Source organism: Danio aesculapii, chromosome 9 (genome assembly GCF_903798145.1).
Source record: "Danio aesculapii chromosome 9, fDanAes4.1, whole genome shotgun sequence".
Lineage (NCBI taxonomy): Eukaryota > Metazoa > Chordata > Actinopteri > Cypriniformes > Danionidae > Danio > Danio aesculapii.
Window position 1 is genome coordinate 8308530 of NC_079443.1, and position 21372 is coordinate 8329901.

General features: G+C 36.2%; 1 protein-coding gene across 1 annotated transcript in view; it reads left to right on the top strand.

Moving 5' to 3' along the window:
* bmpr2b (bone morphogenetic protein receptor, type II b (serine/threonine kinase)) overlaps nucleotides 1-21372 on the top strand; it is a 161720-nt gene that overhangs the window by 104932 nt on the left and 35416 nt on the right. The window contains exons 4-5 of the mRNA XM_056464729.1: nucleotides 20463-20573; nucleotides 20663-20754. Coding sequence (XP_056320704.1) covers nucleotides 20463-20573; nucleotides 20663-20754 — 203 coding nt within the window. The remainder of the gene's footprint in view (nucleotides 1-20462; nucleotides 20574-20662; nucleotides 20755-21372) is intronic.

The following is a 21372-nucleotide window of genomic DNA, read 5'->3' on the forward strand; positions in this document are numbered from 1 at the left end:
CAGTACCAAGATAGTTGAAAATAATCAAATTTAACCTTGCTCTAATATATTGGCTAGAAATGTTTATGACTACAACATTTAGTAAATGTTTGTGACTATATGTTTATTTTATTTTATTTTATTTTATTTTAGGCTTAGTCCTTTTATTAATCAGGGGTCGCCAAAGTGGAATGAACCGGCATATTTTCCAGCATATGTTTTACGAGGCGGATGCCCTTCCAGCTGCAACCCATCTCTGGGAAAAACCCATACACTCTTGCATTCACACACAAACCCTTCTGCCAATTTAGCTTATTCAGTTCACCTATGTGTCTTTGGACTGTGGGGGAAACTGGAGCACCCAGAGGAAACCCACACCCACACGGGGAGAACACACAGAAATGCCTACTGACCCAGCCGGGGCACGAACCAGCAACCTTCTTGCTGTGAGGCGATCGCGCTGTCCACTGTGCCCCTTTATTTGATTATTTTATTTTTTATTATTTTATTTTATCCACACTGTTGAGTGTCAGGAGAGCTGATGTAAATGCAGTGGTCATGAGGAGTGTGAACTCTGCTCTATTGCTCCTCTGTTTCTCTTTGTTCAGGCCAGGTGTGGCAGGTGCAACCACTGTAGCGAAAGCACATCCTTCTGCAGCATAACCAAATAAACCGTCTCTCTCTAGCTCTCTTTTTCCCAATCCTACAATTTGCTTGTTGTTTTGGTCTAAACACAATGTAAATCCTAATGACCAACAAAAGGACTGGTCTGGGATCAGCGTCTCCTCCGCCAGTGCAGAATCTACAGCCGCCGCTGTAACTCACTTATGCAAACGAGTCTGTTTTTGTCACCATTTCTCTTCTTTATTGAAAATCGGGTCGCTCTCCGTGAGATTATTTGTCAGAGCGGTGTGAATTGCAGTGGGCTCAGACGGCCCGGAATTATACAGCAGTCGCCATGAATAAAAAATGAAGAAAGCGGGACGGTGAATCAGCGGCGAGAGGATTAAAGCGCTCCATATGGAACGAGAAAGAAAGACAGGAAGCGAAAGTGGGAGAAAGGAGCAGGTTATCCATTGAGGAAATGCCTTTTTGACTCAGTCGCTGCCAAACTGCGAACTGCCGGAAAACGTTTTTCCTGATAGGCGGGAAAATAGCCTCCGTACAGCTACTGTTACAAAGACAAGAACGAGCCAAAAGTCAAACAGGAAAATCTCCATGTCGCTGTGGAACTCGATATCCCTGTTATATTTGGAATCTATCGTCTCATTCATTTTGATGAGCGGCACATTTTCCTGCTGATTATTTGCCAGTCAAAATGCAACTATACCGTAATGTGCTGTAATGTCTCGGCTGGTCAGTGTTACTGCAGTCTTCTCAGTGTTGCTAAAAATAGGAAATAAATACTATATATATATATATATATATATATATATATATATATATATATATATATATATATATATATATATATATATATATATATATACATAAAGTTGAAGTCAGAATTATTCACCCTCCTAGGATTTGTTTTCCAAATATTTCCCAGATGATGTTAACAGAGCAAGCATTTTTTCACATATTTCCTATAATATTTTTTCTTCTGGAGAAAGTCTTATTTGTTTTATTTCGGCTAGAATGAAAGCAGTTTTTTTATAATAAGTATTTTAAGGTCAACATTATTACCCCACTTTAAGCAATATGGATTTTTTGATTGTCTACAGAACAAACCATAGTTATACTTGCCTAATTACCAAAACCAGTGGCAGATTTAGGCATGGTCAATGTGGGTGATCATCCAGGGCGGCATCTTGCTAGGGCTGGCATTGAGACAACCCACCCCACCCCTCGCCCCTGCTCTTCTCTTTCGTCTGCGCGCCTTAACCACCCCCCTCCACCGGCAGCGCCCCCCCACCACTCTTCACTTTCATCAATGAAAGGGCAAAACAATCACCATGAGAACGGCACAACTCTCGTTTACCTAGAGCGCCAGTTAAGCTTGCGCCGCTACTAACCAACACAGACTCATTGTAAAAATGTACCCCGTGTACATTTCTGGAGAGCACGAATTATGTAGCCAGAGCTACGCATGACTGCATTTCATCTTCAAAATGAACAATACGGGGTGGTATGATACTGCCGTCGGCTTCTGTTTCTTTTGCACTTCCAACTTGACCGCTTACCTCCGTGTGGACAGCTTTTCCACTGTTACTGATTTGCCCAGTAGCTCGCCATGCACGTCACGGACTTGAGACGCAGAGAGGAGTTAACGGTGACAACGGGGTTCGAGTCTGACAAAGAATGGTTTCAGAAACCAGGTAAAGCAAAAACAAAAAGCTAAAAATAAAATTAAAAAGCACTGTAAATAACAGGGTGAGAATGTGGTAAGATCTGAAAACGTGGTAAAATCTGCCGAGAGCTTTTCTTTTTCTGAATTGCTTTTGAAAACTGTCAGTTGGGTTTAGGTAATGGGGTGGGTGGGTCAGTTGATCGGTCGATCAGTCAGTCAACAGCGGCCTCTGGTGGATTTAAGCAAGAACAGAAGGCGTGAATGGCACTCACGAGAGAAATTTGAGATCTGAAAAAGCAGACACAGCTTGTGTCTAACACAGTTATCCAGAGCTATACGACTTTACAAATCTTGATTATCACAATATTATTAAATATTACAATTAAAACAATATCAACAGATGATTCAGTCGTTGCCTTACGACATAAAGAAGCTCACCGCACTTCTTTTTTTTCTTGTCAACAAAAAAAAAGCAGTGTTCTCAGAACAGGAAAGTGCATTCGGTGTGATTGAATTTTAATTTTTAGGTAAACAATCCCTTTAAGGCAAGACACTGAAGGCTAAAACATTGTTTTTTGAGATTTTGTGATTTTGGTAACAGTACAAATCAAATATTAAATACATTTTTATTTTAGTTTGGTTTGGTTTAGTTCTTTGTGAAGCGGTAGAAAAAGCAGATCGTCCTGTAGCAAAACCAAAATATTTCATACATTGGTGTAACTAGTAAAATAAAAAAAAATGGTAGTAAATAATAGTAAAAAAGCTATTAAAATAAGAAATATCTTTTTAGAGGCTTAGGGTAATCGGTATTATTTATTATCATTATTATTTATTTTCTTGTAAATAATTTTCTAGACCTCAAATTTGTTTGCTGATGCCTCCTAATAGAGCCTTCACCCCAAGGACCACAACATATTTTTCCGCTGTTTTCTGCTGTTCATATTACACGAGAGGTATCAGCTTTAAAATAATAGCAACTAACATAAAACAAACACATTTTTATTAATTGGTCTTTTTCAGAACCCCATTCTGATTTCAGGTGGTGTACTTACTGTACCCATTTGATCCTATTGTCTGCTTGTTTGTGCATTGGGATTTTATTCTTATAGATAATTCATCGCATGACAAAACAGACACGCAGAGTCTCTGCAGTCTACTGTCTTCATATCTGTCTCGTACAAGAGCTCCTGCTGATGTTTTCTGTCTCGTTTGTCATCTTTTCTCTTCCCTCTCTCAATTTTAAAGCTTCATGACAGATGACAGATCACCAGGTCCCAAATAAAATCTGTTTTTCGCCATCGATTTTGGAGGAATAGTGAAAATCCAATTGTGGAATGGACTGAGCTTTAGTTTTAGTTTAGCTTTTAAATCTATATATATTTTTAGACTCTTACCAGTGTGTGAAATAACAAATAAATTCATAACACCATCATAACACCATTGAATAAGTAATGATTTAAGAGGCAGACTATGGTATGTGTACAACTTTCTGAATGGTGTTGCAAGTTATTAGCTTAAGGCGAGACGCTGCAGGGGAAAACACCTGTCATTTTTGAGAATTGAAGATTTTTGACTTTTCATAATGTTTTTTTTTTATTATTTATTATTCAGTCGAATAGAAAGAAAACATAAAAAACACACTTTTAATAGTTTCTATTATACTTTATCAATTTTAATTTCCATCACAGTACATGTTTATAGGCCATTTTCTCAAAATTAATTTTATACACTTATATACAACAAACTATTTCATATTCAATACATATCTATGTGCAGAAGGGAAAACAGCGGGTAAAATTAGTATTGAACACGTCATTTTTTTTCCTGGGAAAAATATTTCTAAAGGAGCTGTTAACATGGAATTGAACCAGATTTTGGTAAAAACCCACACAATACAAACATTAAAATAAAACAAGTCGTGGGTTATGTGTGATAGCAATGGATAGCAAAGTCCTGACTTACTGAAACCAATTAAATACTTTATATAAAAGGCTTTTTTTAGTGATGGCAGCTTAAAGACGCCTCTCATTTGGAGAATGAAGTCACATAAATTGCTCAGGTATGAGTTTTTCACAGACTTTAACAGAGTGTAAAAATCTTGAAGGTTCTGTGGGTCTCGTCTATCAAATCTGATCTTTATTTTGTAGTTTCTATTGGATTCAAGTCAGGTGATTGGCTGGGCCATTCTACAGCTTGATTTTCTTTCTCTGAAAGCATTTAAGAGTTTCCTTGGCTGTGTTTGGAATCATTGTCTTGCTAAAATGTACACTCTGGTTTCATCTTCATCATTCTGATAATATAGATGTTGGACTGAAGCAACTAATATTAATTTACACTGACGAAGAGGGTTGCTGAAGAACTATTGAGAGATTTCAGCTGCTGTTTGGGCTTTCACTGCTTTTCTACACCTGCCTTTTTTCATGTGTTCAGTACTTTTTCGCTGTGTCCTTTCATTTTATTACACATAACTTCATTGGTAAGCTAATTAGATTCGTTTTCTTTGCATATATGGATTTCTGTGGTTGTTATCAACATCCGGGGTAAATTTCAAGTTAACGGCACATTTAAAAATATGTTTTCTGAGAAAAGTGGTGACTTGTTCAATACTTATTTACCCCACCGTATGTTCATACATAGTTTTGCTGATTGTGATCTTTTATTCTACACGAAATAGAGATTTTGTTTTGTTTTGTTTTGGATTTTTGCAGTGTTTTCTAAATTATGTAGTGATAAAAGACATTCCCAAAATCCTTTGACTCTAATGTGTTATGAATAAAAGAAGCAAATGTTCAACTTTGTGTGCTAGAAATGTATACAAATGAGTGCATATCAGTTTAAATAACACAATTTTTGGCACATTTAAGCATAACATCTTAGAAAACCTACACTGTAAAAAATCCTTGTTGCCTTAAACTTTTATGCTGAATCAATTTAACCTTAATTTGTCCATAGGAATTATATTATGTTAAACTGACTTAAAACAGCTTGCGTAACTTATAAAATTAAGTTAGAACATGATTAAATTAGTTTAATAAGTTACAATGACCTAAAAACATATGCTGTCAGGACTAATTGATCATATAGTTTTTTACAGTGTTAATATTTACAACCCTTAATACTGTATAATCAAACAACTGTTCCTCTGGACAACAACTAGTCATCTTTTGACACTATCCAGCCATTTTACTAACCGTTTACTTTCCTCAAGTGATTCCAAATCTTTATGAGTTATTAAGAAAATAAGATATTTTGAAGAATGCTGGAGACTGCAAAATACACGTGAGTCAATGGCAACGTTCTTGAAAATATCTAATTTTGTGTTCAACAGAAGTAAGAAATTCTAGTTTTTAACAGGTGAGTAAATGATGATAGCACTTTTATTTTTGAATGAACTATCCCTTTAAAATACTTTACTGAATTAAATATGAGGCTGTTTTTCTAGAAACAGTGGGCTTCAGAAATCACTCTTGTGCTTCACTGCGGATCATACATTTATTGCAGATGGACTGAATGAAGACGCCTGTCCTCTCCTGTTTTGAAGCTGTGCTCTGATTGTGTATGTGCGTGTCTGTAAGAATTAAAGTCCATAAACATCAGTGTGTGCCGGAGAGACGTTGCGGTTTCTCAGCAGATTGAGTCCATCGTTTCATTGTGTTGAAAGGAACTGTCTGCCAGAAGAGCTGTGAGCGAACGAGCATCTGCTCATTTCCCTTAATTAATTTATTCATTAGCTCTGCCTCTTTTAACCTTAACCTTTACACAGTGAATGGTGAGAGTGTTTTTAAAGTGGTGAATGAGTTCGCTTGATGAAACTCTATTCAAATGACACTGCAGGTAAAATAAATAGTCTGCTAAAGTCAATTAACATATGGTGCCGTTAACGCTGTCACTGTATACAGATGCTCGTTAGATTATTATCATGGCCAAAAATAATTATAAAGACATTTTGAAAATGTAAAATCAATTATCCGTTTGTCCAGTGAATTGAAATAGTGGTTTTAGTTGTACAAAAGCTGTACAGAAACAGAATGTACAGTTGTCTTCCTGGACCTTCTTTGACCTTCTTCAAAATAAATGGTGTTTTTGAAGGTCTAAACGTGCTCAACAACCCTCGAAACTTTGCACATGCCATGTGATGAAAATTGACATCTGATTGATATGGGTTCAAGGAATCGATGAAGAAGGGTGTAAATGGAGATTGGAGCCACCTCCAAATGGGCTGGTCAGCTCCAAGTGGGTGAGGTTTAAGGTCCAAGTGGGGTGTAGAAACCTCTTGGAGATTTCATTGATTTATGCCTTGTACACTACTAGGAGACCAACCTTTTGTGGTTTATTAACGTCTACACCTACCACAATCCTAAAGGCTGATTCACACTTCTGTGTCGAGTGAAGGCAGTGACCCACGGCGCCTGCCTTGTGCGTAGCCATGCATTTATACTTCTGCGTGCTTTTTGTATTGCTCTGCAATAACACTTCTGAAACGCTAGCTGGCAATAGGTTATGTTCCTCTCTATTGAGTTTCTTCACAGATGTTTTGTTTTTTCTGAGCGCTACATGAATGTACAAGTAGTTAAAACTCGCTCATTCAGAGGCGGGAACTGGCGGACGTGCAACAACATTAACCTTAAGGTAAACACAAAACATCTGGAGCTCCTTCACAGGTCTCGACACTTGTAAACACTCGCTTCATTGGGCTCGCGGCTCTCAACAATGGCCACACTCAGCACAGCTATCAAGCCGGCTAAGGACAGAGCTTGCGCTATGCGACGTGTAGTTACATTTTTTGATAGGTGCGCGTTAGGGCTGTGCGATTTGGGGAAAATATCTAATTGCGTTTTTTTTTTTTTTTTTTGACAGATATTGCGATTTGATTTGTGATTTAATTTTGTAGTCAAACTTTGCTGTTGCTTGCTACTAGAGTGTCACTGGCAGTACTTGTGGCATTAGTTGACTTCTTAGCAAGATGTTCCTTGTATAGCCGCCTGTGGTGCTTGTTTAGGTGCTGTTTGTTGTATTTCCTCGTTCTGTGACAGATCTTACAAATGACCTGGTTTTGTTTGGTGTCTGTGACTGAAATCAAGGTATTCCCATTTTATTTTCATATATATTTTCTTTGATATTAATTAGTCTAATATTGCATCTGAAGCGGCAGATGCCATCATCCCACTCGTTCGCGCTTTCCTGTTTGTTTGTTTTTTTATTGTGGGTGTTCTGCATAGCTCGGTTGTGCAATTCCGATTGGGCAGAACGAAAGTGTGCTCACTCAATTGGCTAGTAAGACTGTCACACACAGACGGCAGTCACACATTTGCTCTGGATGTGGAAAGTTAAAAAATATGTATTTCATATCACAGCCTCTTGCGATAAGATAATTGCAACATTTCAAAACGTGATTGCGATTCGATTTAGATTAATCGCCCAGCCCTAGTGCTCGTTGCCATCAGCCCAGGCGAGGCCTATGCGACCGTGCGAAGGCTGTGCCAGACCGTACGTGTGCGCTTGTGTAAGTATAGTATATACATATATATATATTTATATATATATATATATATATATATATATATATATATATATATATATATATATATATATATATAGTATAGAAGTAAAATTTTGCCTTAAACACAACCTCACAGTAACCTGTTGTGTTTCATTAGCTAGATCTAGACATTTTGTTAAAGGGTGCATCTATGGCGACCTTCAAAATTTCGGTGTTTCACCAAAATAAAGGAACTTCGGCATGCAATGTCTGATCAGCTTCAATATTCACATGTTTGATAAGCATCCAGACCTGAAGACATCTAAATGACAATTCATAAATGACAGTTCATTTATTTGTATAGCGCCATCTACTGGCAACAGGAAATGATGTACCAACTCTTCGAAGAGACTGAATCAGACCAGTACCAGGTTTAATCCAAACTCATTGAAGTAGCTTTGGCAAACTTTGCTATGGAAGTAATGGGCTATATGCACTCTGACTTTTAGTTTTCAGCCAGGCAGCCCAAGAACTTCTGGTGAACTTTCCATCACAAAATTGTCACGTTTAAGTTCTGATTTCATTAAAATTCAGCAATCTTCACATTATATACAATATGAAGTGGGTCTCAGATCGGACAAGAAGCGCTGCATTAATTTCCTTTCCCCCGCCATGTCTTAACATATAACATATGACCGTTTATTTTACCCCAGTATTTTCAATGGAATTTATGCACTAGCCTTTTGCTTGTGATGGCGCTAGTGGTTACACGGTCTTTCATCTCGTTTTACACTTGAACAACTAAATGAATGCTTAAGTCTATTTAACTGAATGTATTGTAATTAGATTACAACATCAAAGCTATAAAAACAACCTTGTGAAATTGAAAATAGTCACATTAAGCTTTATCCAGAAATTTATCATTGGCTTTAAAACTCTAGCTCTACATAGAGCCCATTGTTATATCAGGCATAGAATGCCATAGAATAAACAATCATGGATTAGTGTTAATTGTCTGTTGCTTTTTAAACTTCCATTGAACTTTTTGTTTCTACTATTGATGTCAATGGCTGCTTTTTTCCAACATTCTTCAGAATATCTAGAAAGAAATTCATACAAGTTAAGAATTACTTTACTGTGACTAAATGGTGAGGAAATTGTCATTTTAGGGTGAACTATCCCTTTAAATCAGTGTTTCTCAACCACGTTCCTGAAGGACCACCAGCTCTGCACATTTTCCATCTCTGCTAAACCAAACACCTGATTCTGATCATTAGCTCATTAGCAGAGACTGAAAGACCTGTAATGAGTGTAACAGACAAAACAGACATCCAAAACATGCAGTGTTGGTGGTCCTCTAGGAACGGGGTTGAGAAACACTGCTTTAAATTGATAAACACAAGTATTTTGTAGTGATTGTTATTTGAGAAATTGAGAAGAGAATATTGTCTAATTTATTCTTGTTTGAATATTTCCTATTACTGGGTTGTGGCTGGAAGATCATCCGCTGGGTGAAACATGCTGGAATAGTTGGTGGTTCATTCCACTGTGGCGACCCATGATAAATAAGGGACTAAGCTGAATGAAAATGAATGAATAAATGTGTTTTTGAATAATTGTGCTTTTATGACTGGACTGTACAACTTCATCCATTTTCTGCATTTGCATGGTTTCTTCTGTAGACGTTTTATCACTGAAATGAACACAATCTCTACATTAAGATAAATGGTGAAACTAAAAACAAACATTAAAACACTTAAATTCCTAAAATGAATTCTAAAACAACTGCAAAATGGCTCAGGCAGAGGCTGCACAAGTTAATTTATTCTGCTGTGTAACTGCATACAATGTTCTTGATGTCCATGTTTGGATTTGTTACAGTTGTAGACTTGTATATCTCTGACAAGGTTTAATCGCACATTTAGTCACAGCAGACAGCAAAAAGTAGCTCATGAAGGAACACAGACTGGCTTTATTACTCCTTCATTTGAGCAAGTAAGTTAAGAACTTGCATGTTCATCTGTGTTTTCAGATCATCAGTAGTGTCAAATGTTGGACAGACAATTAATCCCATCTATTAACCCCGTTGTTAAAAGCAAAGCTTTGTTTCAAAACTATTTCTAAGTTCAGGTCTAATTTCCAGCAAATGAATAAATGAACAATAATAATGAAGTGTGGTGAAAAAAACTGCGTTATATCCAAACACATATCCTATTCTTATGGCCCATATGGGCATGCATACATCTCCAAATAAAAACAAGTTTAGATTTGTAATAACATTATACTACTAATAATAATAACATTAAACAAATGCAAATTGTCATGAATAAACTGAAAAAAGCCCCCCAAGATGAGACATGGAGGTAGTGTTTTTTTATATTTTGTAGAAAATTATATTTTATGTAATATTTTAATCCTTTTTTTTCATATGTAAAGATATTTGTGAATTTCTGTACATACTGTGTGTATAAAGCGTTTGGACCTGCATAGGCGCATAACTAACACACTCTGCGCTGGACTTTAGACCAGCTTTTAGTTGATCAATGGTGCAGTCTATTTCAGTTCCTCAAAATAGCAACGTGCCAGCAACGCACCTTAACACACTTCTATTTTAGACCAGAACACCCATGAGTCCACAAAGTGGCGCAAATGGATTTACTATTTAAACAACGTGGCGCAAAACGTGAAAATTAGAGTTGTGCTGGTCTGAAAATAGTAACAAATTGCACCAAACACGTCTTGCACCTTATTGTGCTTGGTGTATAATAAGGCCCTTGAAGTTACAATTAACATGAATTTATATACACAGTGACTGAAGTGTAAAGACAACCAAAAGCAGATATACTGAAAAAACTGTGCATTTTGTTTATGCTTCCCTAGTGAAAAAACAGAAAAGAAAAAGAAGGTAATGCAAAAATATACTATTACTTTTCTTATTACTTCTATTACAGTTTTTGCTATGACATTCTATTGCAGTTATTTACAGTAGAGTTGGGCGGTATGTCTAAAATGAATGGTGTACAAAGGCAGATTGAAGCTGTTGTGTTTGTCTGGCACAAGACGATATAGTGTGTCAGTCTCCCTCACTCTCTTTCCCAGCACTGAGAGCTGAATGTAGGCCAGAGATTCCCCATTGAGTGGCTTTTGTTGTCTTCGCTGATGGGGGGGATTCAGGTAGTGATGTTAAGTCCTGTTGTGGTAATGGCAGCATGAAAGTCTGCCCGCTCATGAATGACTCCCATTAGAGTCTCCCTGGTGTCTCTTCGCCGGCTGTCTTTGAAATTCTCCCACACCGCCTTTGTATTATGGATGGGATGCATATCTAAGACGTGACTGGCCGTCTGCTGGAAAAGACCCTGTGTGGTGCCCATAATGATAGCAAAGAGACGGATATTCCTCCATCCCTGAGGGGGAAATATCATTTATCATTCAGTTGCTTTCAAAAATCTGTTTTACAAGTGTCCCACATACATTAATCTTGATTTAAAGCATTTGTTGCTCTCCCGTATGAAAAGAAACTGATCCTGTGATTAATCCTATAATAATATAATATAATTACTATGTTTAAATGAAGACATTTATTATTATTATTATTTTAAATATTTCCCAAATGATGTTTAACGAAGCAATGAATTGTACACAATATTTCCTATAATATGTTTTCTTCTGGGGAAAGTCTTATTTGTTTTATTTAGACTAGAATAAAAGCAGTTTTAAATTTTTTTAAAGCCATTTTATGGTCAATATTATTATCCCCCTAAGCTATTATTATTTTTTTCGACATTTGATTGCGGATCTACTGTATTTGATGTTATTTTAGCATTTTTGTTCATCAGCTTAAAACACCAAAGATTTTGTGCTTTAAAACGTTCATAAAAACATCTTAAAAGTAAAGATTCAAATGAATCGAGGATCTTCTAAAGAGACGGAAATAATTAACAGGATCCACTGAAGCTTTTATTCACATATAAACATCCCAGCGGGCACAGGACGTCAACATGACGTCAGATTCAAGTTGCACCCCAACGTCATGGGGACGTTGCATTTTGTTTGAAAATGAAAATCGGGTTGATGTCAGAACTCAACATCTCGTTAGTGTCCAACGTCCAACCTAAAATCAACCAAATATCAACGTCTAATTATGTTACAGCTTGACATTGTGTAGACGTTATCCCTATGACGTCTATCAGACGTTGGATATCAGTTGCCATACCTGACGCATAAATGTGAGCATTTGTTGACAATATGATGTTGGTTTAAGATGTTGGCTCGACGTTGGATTTTGGTCACTTTTCAAAACAACCTAAAATCAACCAAATATCAACGTCATTTGATGTCGTTATTGGAAATCAAAATAACGTTGTCCTTAGATGCAGGCTACACATTACATATTGGTCACCTGACGTCACGACCTAAATCTAACCTAATATTAACATCTTATAATGTTGTGTACCTGCTGGGATTAACACACGCTTAAGGCTCATTCACACCATGATCGACAGTGTCAAGTGACTGTGCATTTCAACAGAGAGTGAGTGACTTCCAGCGACCTCCGTGGGTGTGTCAAGCAACGCAACAAAGTTGATAATCTTTCAACTTTACACAAATGAAGAGAGACTTTCTTGGGTAACAGGCAATAGGAGCACTAGTAGAGCGCACGTGATCCTCTTACATACAGCTCCTGCAGAGGCCAGTTGTGTTCTCTGTGTTGTAGACCTAAACAGACCTGGGTTTGCAGCTACAAAGTCGCTGCTAGTGTGAGTGAGGCATTCTAGAGCAATCACATTTGGTCAATGACAGCTTAACAATGCTTGTATTGTGTGCTAAAACCAAATACTATAAAATAGTTTGATTTCTTCTTTTTTTTCTCTGATATTAAATTATGTCTGGTCACAAAAAAACTTATTTCAAACACTCAACTGCAAAGAAATAGCAAAAAAAAAGTCAAGAGAAGCTGAGAAAGACACAATATCATAAGTGATAATGATTTTTCATCTTGAGTAAACAATCCCTTTGAATTTTGTATGAAAAGGACACCTTTTCTGTCCTGTAATAACGCACTTCATATTAAAAACACAGTTAATACTAAAAAATAGACAAAAATATATGTATATACAAGATCACTTCATCATTTCAAAGCCAAAGGAGAAGGGCCTTCTCACTTTGCAGAGTATTTGATTGGATGAAAATCCTGCAGTGCATCAGTATATTTAGCATGTTTTCCTTAAAGCAGGGCTCAGCAATAAGGACTGCCCGATGGCCCGGGGCAGCAGACTGATGGTTTGGGCCAGTAGATAGAATGGTTCGGGCCAGTGCTGCCTTGTCACTAAAGTTTAATATGGCTGCGACTGTTTGTCAATTGCGTGCAAATATAGTCTTAGGGTGCTTTCATACCTAGACGTTTGTTTCGTCGTTTGCACAGTTAGTGTGGTTTGTTTGGCATATGTGAATCCCACAATCACGCTCGGATCTGCGGCAAATCAATTGGTTTGAGATCGCCTGAATGAGATTGAAATGAACTCTGGAGCGGATCGATTGTAGTGAGAAAGCAAAACAATCCAACAAACTAATGAACCAGGCTATATCAGGCTATAATATGTGTATTATGTCTATGTAATTGCCATATATACCACTATATGAAGAGAAAATTAAGAGTAGGGCGGGATGTCAGTCATGCCGGTAAATGTGCGTTTCATGTCGAATCCAAACGCATGCTGAAATATTACCGAGTACTGTTTTTCCATTGACAGAAATTACCATCCTATAACTTTTCCACATATTAATCTTATAATATTTTGCATTAAGCCTATTGTTTGAACATTGATTTATTTACATACAATTGTCATTTTTTTAATTGTCATATGTATTTAAATAAAACTTAAGCTGAATAAAAAGTTTATGTATACAATTATGTTTGGCTTTTGACAAATTTTTGGTAGGGAAAGTTAAAATCTGAACCACTGCCCCGATTGGAATTTTTAGCATTGAACCCAGCTTAAAGACAAGCACTTTTAAAATGGACCTTTATATATGCTTAAATTTACACTAGATTAAGTTAAAAGACTTAACAAACAAGCAAAAAAAAGTTTTTTTTCTCTCTCTCGAACACAAATTGCAAAGAGTAAGAGAGGAAAGGCAAAATTTTAGGCATGCCGGTGTTTATTGCAGAAAGGTTGGGACTGCGCACAGTTGCCAGGCATCATGAGTGGGAGTGGGCGAAATCACAGAAGAGTTCTGGTTACCCAGGGAAACTGCATCTGTCCTGATGCTCCATCTCAAAGAATGTGAAGGACAGAAGATCAGCTCCATGCACAACGCCAGGACAAGCACAAGGCTACAGACAAACGCACTCTTTAAATGTATCTCTTTATAAGCCTTCATGAGGAACTTCTGTTTTAGCACATAACATAGAGAAGACTGAACTGTTGCAAAGAATCAAACTCCTGTGGAATCATGGGAAGGAGTTATTCAGTATTAAAAATCAGAACTGTAGCAGTATTACTATAGGTACAGTAATGATGAGAGATGGTCACATGATAGAACAGATGTCCTGTCTTCATTTTGACCACTGTGCCTATTATTTTATGGTGATAAATTTATTTATTTTTAGTTTATTTTTAGATAAATTTAATAGTTTTATTAATTTTGATTTAAATATTTGTTTTTGACTTTTGTGTAGTATAATACTTTTGTGACCAGCAGAAAACGGTTGTCAGTATTGCATCTGGTTGTTCATATGATGTTCATTTTGGTTGTTTATGGGATTGAGAATCTTTTTTTAAAGCAAATTCATGGTTACCAACAACTTTATTATCGAAGTTTTATTATCTTTATTATCGATATACAGTGCAAGAGAGGCACTTCACATTGCACATATACATCTACAGTATAATGTGGTTTTGGTAACCTACAGAAATTCAGAAATTAGCTTTGTGTCATCTGAAGTTTTAGATCCAGTCACTGTCCTCCAACAGCACTGCTTTCTTCAGTTATGGTTTGATAAAATCACAGCATATTTGAATTTTTGTTTTTGTGTCAGATGTAAAAAGACTTGATTTATTTACTTCAGTCACTCCCACTCTCAAGAGAAATATAGTCAATGATGTCTGATAAGCGATATCATAAGCTGCTCTGTGAACAGGACATCATACCAGACTTGGGTCTTATTTGTTGTAACAGTTTGATCTGTCATGCATGCTTTTGTTCATTCTACAGCTCAATCTATCATTATATTGTCGTTTGTTCTGTTATTGTTGTTTTGTATTTGTATGTATACATTTGTTTCATTTTGCTATTTTATCTATTGTTTGTTCTGTCATTTATTCTAAGTATGGTTCAGTTTGTTTTTCATTGTATAAATTTATCCATCAATATATACAGTATCTATATATGTATGTATGTGTGTGTGTGTGTGTGTGTGTGTGTGTGTGTGTGTCCTTCCATTCATCCATCCATCCTTCTATTCATCCATCTATATATCCATCCTTCTATCCATATATCTATATATCTGTCTATATATAACCACATATCGTCCATATCTATTTGTCTTGTCTGTCCGTCCGTCCGTATATATATATATATATATATATATATATATATATATATATATATATATATATATATATATATATATATATATATATATATATATATATATCTGTCCATATATAACCATATATTGTCCATAAGTATATATATATATATATATATATATATATATATATTCATCCTCCCATCCACCTATATAACATCCATCCATCTATATATCCATCCGTACATCTATATATTTATATATGTAAATATCTATCCATCCATCCATATATCTATATATCCGTCCATATATATAGCTATATATCATCCATATATATATATATATATATATATATATATATATATATATATATATATATATATATATATATATATATATATATATATATATTCATATGTCCATCCATCCATCTATATATCTATCCATACATCTGTCCATATATTTATATACATGTTCATATATACATGACCATATATCGTCCATATATATATATATATATATATATATATATATATCCATCCATTCGTCCATCCTTCTATCTATCCATTTATATATTTACCCATCCAACCATCTACTTATCCATCCATCCATCTATATATCCATCTATATATATACTTAGACACACACACACACACACATATATATATATACATACATACATACATACATACGTACACACACACACACACACACACACACACACACACACACACACACACACACACACACACACACACACACACTTACATACATACATAAATACATACATTCATACATGCATATACACACATATATAGATCTTTCTATATATCAATCCTTCCATCCGTTCAACAGTAATATGAAATATTGTGACTCAAGCAGTGAATGAGAGCACAGATAATGGACGAAGGGCTAAAGGGAGGCAAACAGGAAGTAGATCAGTATTGTTGCTGTAGTCTGGAAGAGGGAGGGACACTCAGACATTCAGCCTCCGAGCTAAATGCCGCCGGCTCCAAGACATGTAAACACTGTCTATGTATATGTGAGAATGAGAGGGAGTCATTTTTTTCTTTCTTTTTTGATGTCGATATCTATAAACGCTTGTGTTTTATCCTGTGAGTGTTATACGAGCATGGATATACGGTATGTGAGTGTGTGTGAGAGATTACTTACCAGAAGCGAACACCAGCATGCAGGCTGATGCACCGCTGCGGTTTAAATCTCATATTTATTGATCTGTCTTCGAGAAACCCAAACCTTTTCAAGTTGTGCGGTAGTGCAGCGCTGCAGGTCTGGAGCTCTTCTAGCTGCTGCAGTGCACCTGGGAGGGTCCAGCTCCAAAAAAAAAAAAAAAAAATGGGCAAAAGTGGGGATTTGCTTTTATATTGTGTTTTAAATAAGTTTTAAATAAAAGTGATACCATCAAGAGAAAGACTGACCCCCTTCATGTTTAATACAAGCATGGACGTTTAGAGTTCATATTTAATTAATAAAGTCAGAATTTACTGGTATTTTGGAATGGATGTGTGAATGGTCTCTCCTGGAAAGAATCTGGAACGTCCTTGCCTGTGTGCATCACATATTTGAATTTACCGGTAAGGTTCTGGTAATTTTCCAGATATTTACTGGTATCACTGTGTGAAAGGGGCTAATGACTTGCCTAAATACTCTAACTTTCCATAGTTAACCTAATAAACCTAGTTAAGCCTTAAAATTGCACTTCAAGCTGAATATTAGTATCTTGAAAAATATCTAGTCAAATATTATAAACTGTCATTATGGCAAAGATAAAAAAATCAGTTATTATAAATGAGTTCACCTGTTATGTATATGTTCTATACTTCAGCGTTCATTGCACTAAAGATAAATGAATCTAAATCCACATTACCTGCAGCCTTATGCATTCAGCGGTCATCATATTCACTAAACCGTGAATGAGCGGGTTTGATTTGAAGTGTCGTTCTGCCATCTCAAGTGTTTGTTCGCTTTCTCTCGGGGTTGAAACTGAAATCCGTGTGCTGTGGTTTTATCATTCCCACTCATCTGTCTCTCTCTTTAGCTCTTTTTGTGTGCGAGAGGCAGTCTTGCCTTGAAGCTTTCACTCTTGTATGTGAAGACATGTCTGTGTCTAAAGCAGAGTGAGGGAAAAAAAAATGGAGAAACTGAAAATAATCAAAAGCTAAAGAAAGCCAGTGCTGACTTTAATTGGATTTTGGAGGTAGGAGTCTGCACGGCTCTCTTGTACATGACAGAATAGAACACTTTCAATCATTTCGATACATGACGGGGACTTTTCCAAATGTAATGTTGTGGGGGAGGATTGGGTGGACGTTGAATTCCCTCTTTTGGTGAACAGAAACTGGTGGACAGTTCAGGATTGAACAAATCTTAACAAAGTACCTCCAAAAAAGGACAACTATATTTTATTTAATGCTTGTGTGCTGTTGGGGATGTTTTCAGCCACTCTGGGGTGATTTTAAAGGCTTAATTTACCCACAACTTTCTTTGTGTTTCAGCAAATGGAATGAATTTTGGCGACAAATCTTATTTTGAAACATAGTTTGTAAAAACGCTTTGAAAACTTTTTACTACCAAATTGACTACCCTTTCATTATGTTGGTGGCTGTTTTTGCCCCATTGACTCTCATTATAAGGACATTTTTTGATTGCAAAGCCATGACACCATATTACCATGCATTCTTAATTGCTGCTGGTTTTCCTTGTTGGGAAGAGATCAAATCGTCACCTTGGAATTATAAGGTTAGATCTGCGTTCTAAATGATTTTGAGATATTGAGCTTTAAAGTTTTTGCATTCCATAGCAAACAGTATCTGTGTAACATTTGTTTTACAAATAAAATGTCTTAAAATGTAAACAACTTATAAAAAACATCCCATAATCCTAATAAGTTGTCATTTAATAAGAATATGTGAATAACTCAGTTTCGACAAAAATGTCAGATAGAACCTTATAATTCCAAGGTGACGAAATGTGTAATTTTTACTGTTGATCATCAGTTGCAGTTAAAAAAATCTTAGTTTCTACCATCTATATATGGAGAGGTAGTCTCAAACTCAATTCCTGAAGGGCCACAGCAGAACTTAGCTCCAACCACCTCCAAATCACACCTGCTTAATAATCTCTAGTAGTCTTGAACACCTTGATTATTTGGATCAGCTGTGTTTGATTAGGGTTAAAGCAAAACTTTGCAGAGCTGCGGCCCTTCAGGACTTGAGTTTGAGACCCATGATGTAGAGTATAGTGTATATGACAGAAAGACCTTTGTGCACTTTTCTTGATATGTTTGAGACAATCTAAATAAGCATCTCAGCTCTTAGAACATAGTAAACACAGTTAGTGTAACAATTAGTTGGGTGACAATGGAGTTGAGTTGAGTCATGCAGGCAATGGTCAAAACAGGAGCAAACAGTATCATGAGGAATATCCACAAGTGGCAAAACAACTTTAAAGAAAAACAAATGAATTCTAGACAAGAGAACGCTTTGAAATAGCGATGTAACAATGTGCACAAAGTTTCAAAGCATTTATCAAAAAAATTATACATCTCGCAGTGAAGCAGTGTATCGAAATTTGATTTGTTTTGCCATAATCACGTGATCAGTGACATCCGCCTATACCTATAAAATTTTTTTTTTTTCGCCTATACTCACATGACTGCTTCGAATTTTGATTCATAGGTTAAACACCCTCGTAGGTTAGTAAAGTGTATAGCGAGAGATGAGGCGTCGATTACATACATTTCTATTGTTTCAAAGCACAGCATCGGTTCCACACACCAGTAATTCAACTAAAATAAGAAAAAAAAGCTTTTGAACCATACAAAAGTGGATTAGTGGATTATTTACACCTATTTTTAAGGAAGTCCACTGCATATTGAATACTTTTGAATACCTTGGATTTTTCTACAGTCATCTGTGGTATCATGTAAAATACCTTATATGCAAAAAAAACCCTACAGTAATCGAGTAATTTGTTTATATTACTATTGTTGTATTACTACATGAATGAGTTGACATTTGACATTTTTGCAACACAATGCTTTCCCACACTTTAACCAGCAGAGGTCCTCATCAGGCTCGAATTTAAAAGCTTCGTGTAACGAACCTTTTTATGATGCAATTCAGTTGAACAGTTCACTGGTTCAGAAAGCTTAATTTTACCATCACTACTTTGATAGAAGGACTCAGCACTGTGTGTGTGCAAGTGTGCTGTATAAATAGTCCAGGATATCAGTCCATGATGAGCTTCAAGCTGTGTAAACATAATCAGGGGTGATCCGGAACTGGTGTGTAAGTGAGGTATCTGATGGGAAATGTAATGCAGTTGTAGTTCGGGTGATAGTGAGTGTTTCCAGCGATCTACAAAGGCTAGATCGCTGGTGATCATGACAGAAAGTGTATTTATGCATACACACACACACACACACACACACACACACACACACACACACTATATTCTGCTGTTTTATTTCATAGAACTTCATATTAAAGCCAGAAACTTTTTTGCACATGCATCTAAATGGTGACAACTGATGATCAAAAGTAAAAATTACACATTTTACTTCTTCCCAACAGTGAAATTAATTGTATGATTATATGGTGTCATGGCTTTGCAGTCAAAATGTCCTTATAATAAAAGCCAATGGAGCAAAAACAGCCACCAACATAACGAAAGGGTAGTCAATTTGAACAGTACACAAGGGTTAAAAAAATTCTCAAAGTAAATATAGTAAAAAATCCTCAAATTTCATAGTAATTTTTATTATACAGTAGTTTAAAATTAGAAATAAAAATTTAAAACTATATAGACATAATTGGGACAAAAACACAACCAAGATAACTAAAACTTGGTCTAAAATTTAAAAAAGTAAAAAATCTAAATAATTCATGCTATTAATAAAAACTATACTATATTCTCAGTGATACTAAAGTAACACTATATAATTTACATTTTCACACAATTACTAAAAACTCTCTAAAACCCTCTGGAATATCTTTCTTTAATTTTATACATTCATTTTTATGAGCCAATTGTCAGCATATACTTATTATTTTTTAAAATTCAATATGCTAATTTAAACGGATGTCAAACTGTTACACTTATTACACTATATTACACTTGCAGGTCTAACGTTCTGGCTTGTCTCTTTTCTGTTCTTCCAGGAGATCAGCCCCCTATACACAGAGATGAGGCCATCTTCATCGCCCTGGCCTCCGTCTCCATTGTAGCCGTCCTCATCGTCGCGCTTTTCTTTGGCTATCGTGTGATGATGGGTGAGATGCAGTACTTGGAGCTATTATTGCCAAATGAAGGTCACGTCATGCATTTACAGTGTTGTGACTGCATTCTGTGTTTGTTCCAGGCGAGTGTAAACAGGGCCTGCACAATATGGACATGATAGAGGCTGCGCCGTCTGAACCGTCTCTGGATTTAGACAGTTTAAAGCTCCTTGAAGTGAGTTCAGATCTTTTTTAGAGACACCAAATATATGGGTGATTCTATAATTGCAAATGCATTTTGCATTTCAAAATGTTAAAGAAAAAAACTGGTTACTAATGGCTCATTTCACTGAATTCCACTTCGTTTATTTCTGTTTCCACTGTCAGAAGTAACAAAGTAGCAAACAATACTGTATTATTTTTTGAGACCCTTTCACAACAACCCGGGCTCATTGTAGACACGTATCCCATCTACATTTCTGGGCACAGCGTGACTGGAGGTATGTCTGCTCGCAGTTTTTGTGTTCACAAATCCACCAGAGGCCGCTGTGTACACTTTTTCCTCTTGTGCATCCTTGTCCCGGTCAACTCCGATCCGCGTCCCGTGGCTGTTGTATGCGGCGAGCTACTAGGCAAACTGGTAACACTAGGTATGCCGTCTGTATGGAGGTAAGCGATCAGCTCTAAAGTGAACAGAAGCCATCGGTGGCTGACGGCGCTAGTGGTTACAATGGTCTTTCATCTCGTTTTACACTTGAACAACTAAATAAATGCTTAAGTCTATTTAACTGAATGTATTGTAATTAGATTACAACATCAAAGCTATAAAAACAACCTTGTGAAATTTAAAATA